At 32.0% G+C, this 7,125-nt stretch overlaps 1 protein-coding gene across 1 annotated transcript in view; it reads right to left on the minus strand.

The window, feature by feature from the left end:
- LOC105620023 (voltage-dependent calcium channel type A subunit alpha-1-like) overlaps positions 1–7,125 on the minus strand; it is a 67,105-nt gene that overhangs the window by 57,877 nt on the left and 2,103 nt on the right. Inside the window, exons 2-5 of the mRNA XM_012201535.1 lie at positions 5,124–5,143; positions 3,059–3,142; positions 1,200–1,346; positions 747–949 (exon numbers count right to left, since the gene is read on the minus strand). Of these exons, the coding sequence (XP_012056925.1) occupies positions 747–949; positions 1,200–1,346; positions 3,059–3,142; positions 5,124–5,143 (454 nt within the window). The remainder of the gene's footprint in view (positions 1–746; positions 950–1,199; positions 1,347–3,058; positions 3,143–5,123; positions 5,144–7,125) is intronic.

Raw genomic sequence — 7,125 nt, forward strand, 5'->3', positions numbered from 1 at the left:
ATCAACAAAAAATATTCTATTAATAATTCTTTTCCTTTTAACTCATATTATACATATTTAATTTATCTTAATTATAGATTAATTTATATATTAAAAGATTAAAAATTATTTTTACATAATTTTAAGAAAAATAACAAAATTTATCTATCACGAAAGAGTTAGACATAATAAAAAGTACAATTAACATCGAATATTGAAACATCGAAAAAGATGGCTGGAACTGACAATGTTATATTGAGCAAGGTGAACATATACTAGCTGATAAATTCGGCTAAAACTAGACACAGAAAAAAGGCGAACATATATATATATATATATATATATATAAGGACACCGGAAATTGTGAAAAAGGAAGAGAGATACTTAAAAGCGGATAAAAGAAAGTACGTATACCGAAACAGTAAAATAGTTAATCTCTGTCTTCTAAAGAGGTAAATTAATGAGGGAGAGAATTATAGTTTAGTACAAAAATGTGATATTCAAGTCGCGAAGCGGTTAATAGGGAATTGACAAACTGGGCAACAATATTCTACGAGAACACAGAGATTTGAGAATGTTCGCTATCATACCTTTTGTAACGATACTGCGAGGACAAATCGTGCATGATAACGAGGGAGCAAAATTTTAACAGAAACAGAAAAAACGAGCGAGAAAAAGAAAGAGGCAAAGAGAGAAATAGAGAAACATGGTAACAAATAGAAAGAGAATGAGAGAAAAAACACTGAAGAACATATTTCTTGCTTTACCCAGTACAATATGGGAGTCCAGCCCTCCATAGTGATACACTGGAAGACAGTAAGCATGGCGAATCCGATGTTATCGAAGTTGGTGATGCCCGAGTTTGGTCCCACCCAGTTACCCATGCACGTCGAGACGTTCGCGACGCACGTGTAGGACCCATACGGGGTATTATTTTTGTTGCCTGTGATACACGGCCTCGGTATGTCCTCTTCTACACCTGCTGTTCAATAATATAAAGCATTTTATATATTATAACGTCAGAATGGCCTGAAAAAGAATTGAAGCGTATATATTTTCTAAATAATCAGAAACATAAATTATATTTTCATGTACTTCAAAATTTTCATAGATTTTTCTTTCAATCCTTTTGTGTACATTGGATAGATAAAATAAAACAAGTAATATTATAAGCAATAGTGCTGGGCAAAATTTCTAGAAGATTGACTGAATATACTCACTGTCCTTATAACACGTTTTATGCAGGATTCCCGAATATAACTCGAGGCCGATAATGGCGAATATCACGATGGCGAAAAGTACCAGCAAGCCGATTTGCAGAAGCGGCGCCATCGCCTTAAGGATAGACTTGAGCACCACCTGAAGACCTATTTGCAAAAAAATCGTCGAGGAGTAAGTAAGTCTAACCATTATTTCTACAAAATCGATGTAGAATTCTATCCTCAATATTTCCGTGTATTATCACTGATCTCGTTGTCCGAGAAATTATACGTAATTTTTTAAACGTAAACTATAAGATGAAAATCATAAGATCAACTTCTAATAGCAAATATACAGGATAATATTCTTTTTTTTGTTTGACGGCATTTGTAATAACGATTTACAAGTTAAAAAAGTTGTTTAGGTTTTGTATTTTAATATTTTCATAAAAATTATTTTAGACTTCATAATGACTTGAAATAATCCAATTCTTAAAAAATATGCCTTTAATACTACTCGAAATGATTCTGCGTCTAGGGATTAGAATACCTCCGCCACATCTAAATACAACATCAAGTTCTGAGTAGTACCTATCCGAATAATATTACTAACAAAAAAACGAATGATTCAACAGAAAACATCTTACGGGCAATATAGATAAATATATTTACGATTAAATGTAACTAACTCTGATCTACTTCATATATATCTGTTAATTCACTCCTTGTTAAATTAACTGTTATTTGAGATATAAGTATTGCGGCGGATTGTATTCGATCTTCAAGGTATTCAAATCTCAGATACGAAGAAGTTTCATTTCGTAAGCATTCTTTATAAAGTAAATTTTCTTGAGCAACGAAATCGTATTATTTTTGCATGTTTAGCGTCAAAATGTATTCATCTAAAAAAGACATATCACATTCGAAATATTTTTCAAATTAATACTTTCTTATTCAAATGTGCATATAGCAGTAGAATATCTAATGAAATGAAACATTCAGTACTAAATGTACTTTTAGCTCATACCTTTATTTACACCGCATACGCATATAATGTAATCCTCAATAATAATTTAATGATCGAGTATGATTATTCATTCAAAATTAATGTAAAAGTCTATTCAATTGCTTTTTATTTCCTGTTTCTTGTTTTTTATCTTTTGCTTTTTTTTCCTTTGCAACCGTTTTATCAACAATTATATTTTTTATTTCTTTTGTTACACATTTCTTGTTTCTTTCGAAGTTCGTTTTATCTCAGACTTTTATCTCAGACGATATATAAAACAAAAAACCGGATAAGAAACAAAGAGACAAAATGTAAAAAATAACATAAATAAAAAACAGGAAACAAAAAGCATGTAGAATAAGTTTAGGATTCATTTATTTACATAACTTCAAAAACAATTTTTTACATTAAGTTTAAAATGCAAATATCTATTAAGGAATATCTATTTTGCGCGTTATTTACGACGATCTCGCTGGGGATTCGTTTACAACGGGGCCCCAGATGCGAGACTTCTTTGGATTTCCTCGAACAGAATTGCTTCGAGTTCCAAAAAATTTAATATTTTTTAAAATCAAATTTTAACTTATTTAATTCTTTTATTTTTAATTATTTTTCCCTACATCTCACTATTTATACATGATTTAATAATTATCTGATTTTTTTTAGAAATTTCTAATTTTTTATTTATTTTTCTTCTTAATTTATTTATTTAAATAATAAAAAAATTATTTTTTTATATTTTACTATTCAAATTATTTCATCTTTTTTAATAATTTTTTCAATTACTATTAATAATATCATTATATTTAATAATTATATTTATTATATTCTTTTTTTTCGCTCGCTTTCCAATTTGTACTAATGCGCTACTCACTCGGTATGCCGGAGACAAGTTTGAGCGGTCGCAACACGCGTATCGCACGCAACGTGCGCAGATCTATATCCATGTTGAATGATCCTGCCGACGTGATGATCCTGCCCCAAAAACACACACACCCCGCCACACTTTACTACTTACTACTTTATTACACTAATACTCACGCTACTCTTAAGTACTTATACTACATCCTCTAATGGTTAACTAGCGTTCTTTCTAGCCTGAGGAGATAATGCTATCAGGACGATCGGATGAAATTTTGTATGTAGAAGATCAAAGAACTCTGGTAAATTAAACTTTGAGAGCGTAAAATAGATATAAATAGCTATGATAAACACAATATTAAACTTATTTATTACATATACTATCGTTCAAAAATTTCAGCATACTATTTATATTATGGAAATTTTGTAATATAAAAAAACAGAATGTGAATACAGTTTGCATACATTATGTTTTTTAAATTTATTATTATACATTTTTACTAAAATTAAAAAGAGAATTTATTTTCCTCTTCTTTTTTTTACATTCTTCAAGTTTAATCTCCTTGAATTTTGATAACAAAAGCCAAACTTTTGGCATTCTGTCAACAAGTTCTTCAAGTATCTTAATCAATGTTTTGTATTCAATTTAGCGCTCAGTCTGCGAAAATATATTGTTTCCATTCTCCTATTATTAGTTATCATGCTATCCAAATGTTTATCAGCGTCTAGCGCAAAATTTGAAATTCATATACATGTTATTTGTTTTTTTTAAATTTACTTATAATTTTGTTTATAATTATTTTTCGGCTTTTTGTGTTTTACTGAATCTTCTATGCTCGAAAATAAGAGAATATATATTAATAAATAATAATAAAATTAAGGCTAATGAGAGTCATCCTCAGCAAGTTATACATAATCAATGATCAATGTTAGTTAGACGATCATGAACAAATCATCTAACTAACATTGATCGCTGATTATATATAATTTGCCGAGGATGATTCCAAAAAGAATGGAAACGTTCAAGAGTTCATAATAAAATTGCACATCATCAATTTGAAATATTTTATATGAATTAATATTTATGCGGGGGGGAGGGGGAAGGCACCTATTCCCGCGCTGACTCTTTTATCCTTAATTTTATTGTTATTTATTATTTTAAAGTTTGAGAATCCGATTTAAATTATTTTTTATCATTAAATATATATTATAATTTTAAATATATATTATAATTTTATATTAAAAAAATGGATTTGTTAACACAAAAACATAAGAAATAAGACGTGAAACTTTTGAATGGTAGAATAGATTTATGTATATAGACGAGATACACAGAAAATTCATATAAAAATTTATAGAAATATGTAAATTATATTATATATTATTCAATATATATATATATATATATATATATATATCGATTATCAAATGAGAGCTGAGAGCCATCACTAACTCTAACTGTATCAATTGATTTAAGACACCCATAGCCTCTAAGCAAAGATTAAAAACGTACATATGACGTTATATTACGCAATTAGAAGACTAACGCAGGAGACTAGAAGGACGGGAACTAATAATACATATAGATATATATATAATTTAAATCGATGTTGCTTTTGCTTTCCAGAACTAGACGTCATATCAGGAATAACTAAAATAACGGAATCGGCTAAAACTGAAGGGATTGAGCTAAGTTTCAGCGTCGAAAAGACATTAAAACTATTATTTGTAACTATTGAGAACCGCACACAGATTGTCAGGAAACACAATATGAAAGGACAGGATTTAAAAAAGGAACAGAAGGCTGATCATTTGCTCGACTTGTTAGTTCGACTTATTACTGGCAGGAATTTTGTTCTTTGGGTATTAATCGTTCCTGCTCTTTCGCAGAACTCTGACTCACTTGGAATTTTCGAAAGCTTTAGTGGTCTGAGGACCCTGAAGGAACGTAGCATATGTAGATCGACTTCCACGACTTTGTTTCGACGAACACGGTCATCGACTTAATCCAAGGATTACTCTAGAATCTATCTGACCAACGAGTATGGCGATCGGTGTATTTCCTTAATTCTTATAACTGGGAAAACTTGTTTTCGAACTACGTTGCCAAAATATTAAAATTTTCCGAAAGATTGCATAATAACAACATTATCGCTATCAAAACTACGCTTTTGATAAGACAACACTTATATAACAATTATTAATAAAATGTATAAAAGCATATATACGGTAATAATCAATTTATTACTGTATTAAATTTTTAGAAAAAAATGAAATCACTTTTTTATCATGTAGAAAATTTTGCTATATTACACATAAACTACTAATTATGTCAGAAAGTGTTTCATTTAGCAATATTAGTCAAACTGATTCCTCTAATATCTTGTTTCCTCATAAGAATGTAATGGGAAAAAGATTTATTTTGCCACTCGTTTCAGCCACAAATTGATTAATAGATGTTTGTTCTCTTGAATATTAATGCTTTGTCCTGTTACGTCCTATAGACGCCACGATTCTTTTCTTTCGAAAGAATCGGCTCCACATCGCGACTATGAGACTCGAGTGGAGTCCTCTGATAACAGTCTGATAGAAATGAAAAGAGGAATCGGACAAGCTCCGCGAAAACTCGTAAACGCTAATCAACGCGAAAGGAATAACAATCTTAATATAGGCCCGAAAAAAGACAAGATTACAAAAAACATTATAAATGCACCAAAGTCACACAATAGTAAAAATCCAAGCTTGTCGTCTCAGACTGACCAACAATTTCATTTTAAAAAAACAAGTACCACGTCGCACTTAAAAAATCATAAAACGCATGGGATAACTTCCCACGATAGCTTCTAAGATCGGACTCACGACTAACAATGGTTACTCTGCATGCAAAACTAATTGTGCACGATAATCGTGCACCGTCTGTTTACCTAGCCATATTTTCCACGAGGATAACAAAATTTTTTATCCGTCTGAAGCAATCTTGCCTCTTTGAAGAAAAACGTAAATCATTTCTTTTCTTCTCGAAACCTCCCTAACGCTTTAGATTAACAACGATATGACGCTATAAAAATCGTAAATCTCGCGTGACATTGCAATTAACTATTGCACCCAGATAAAGGGCATTACGCCCTTTTTTCAGAGTATAAATAGAGGTCCCGCGGAAGCGCAGAGTGTCAGTATGAAAATCAAACTAAGTCGATTCATGTCAGTGCGGTCAGTGAAAATCACGCGTCAATAAATCCGTTCACGCCAGTCCATATGCATCATATCATTATTGGGATCACTCAGTCATTGCCCATTGTGACTACTCCTCCTGGCGGCCTCGCGTGAACGACGGGCCTCCTCATCATTAACGAATACTGAGATTTTGTGGACCAAGCAGCTAAACAGTAAGTCCCATCTGTCATTCCATTCACTCATCCACACATCTCCCCGTATAAGTACACACATAAATACACATATATATTGTATGTATATATATTTATATATATATATGTCCATATAAATATATGCATGTACATACGCGCTTAACGGACACATACATATATTTAATTCTTCGGTTATAATGTGCGTCCTTAAAAAAAAACACAGGAACGAACCTCTTATGTCAAGAGAAATAGGCGGAGCCGTCCATCTAGCTAAAGCGTGCCGCCACCATTACCTGACGACTGACGACAATTACCTAGAAATTTCGTACTCGCCAGTCTCAGAACAATCACAATCGGTAGACTTGACTTCTCCCCTGTCAACAATCCCGCTATCTAGGAAATCCCAAATTAATTCCCTCCTCCTCTCGAGGATTGCCTCCTCTTCCTCTTCTCGAAGAGGGATTCTCATCCCCTCCTTCTTTAAATCACTCCCCCAAGCAGATCCCGTGCCGATCGACTGAGATCGGCTTATTTGACTTTACTCCTCTCTCTCCAAGGGAATAGACTGGTGACTGTCTATATTGTCAGAAATCTTATCCCTTACATCGTTCTTTGCAAGCATATCATCCCAATGTTCTTCTGCACCACCTTGTTTGTCTTCAATTCTCAATAATCTTATTTCCTCTTCTCTTATTCACTCTCTCTCTCTCTCTCT

The sequence above is a fragment of the Atta cephalotes genome (genome assembly GCF_000143395.1).
Source record: "Atta cephalotes unplaced genomic scaffold scaffold00023, whole genome shotgun sequence".
In the NCBI taxonomy this organism is placed as follows: domain Eukaryota; kingdom Metazoa; phylum Arthropoda; class Insecta; order Hymenoptera; family Formicidae; genus Atta; species Atta cephalotes.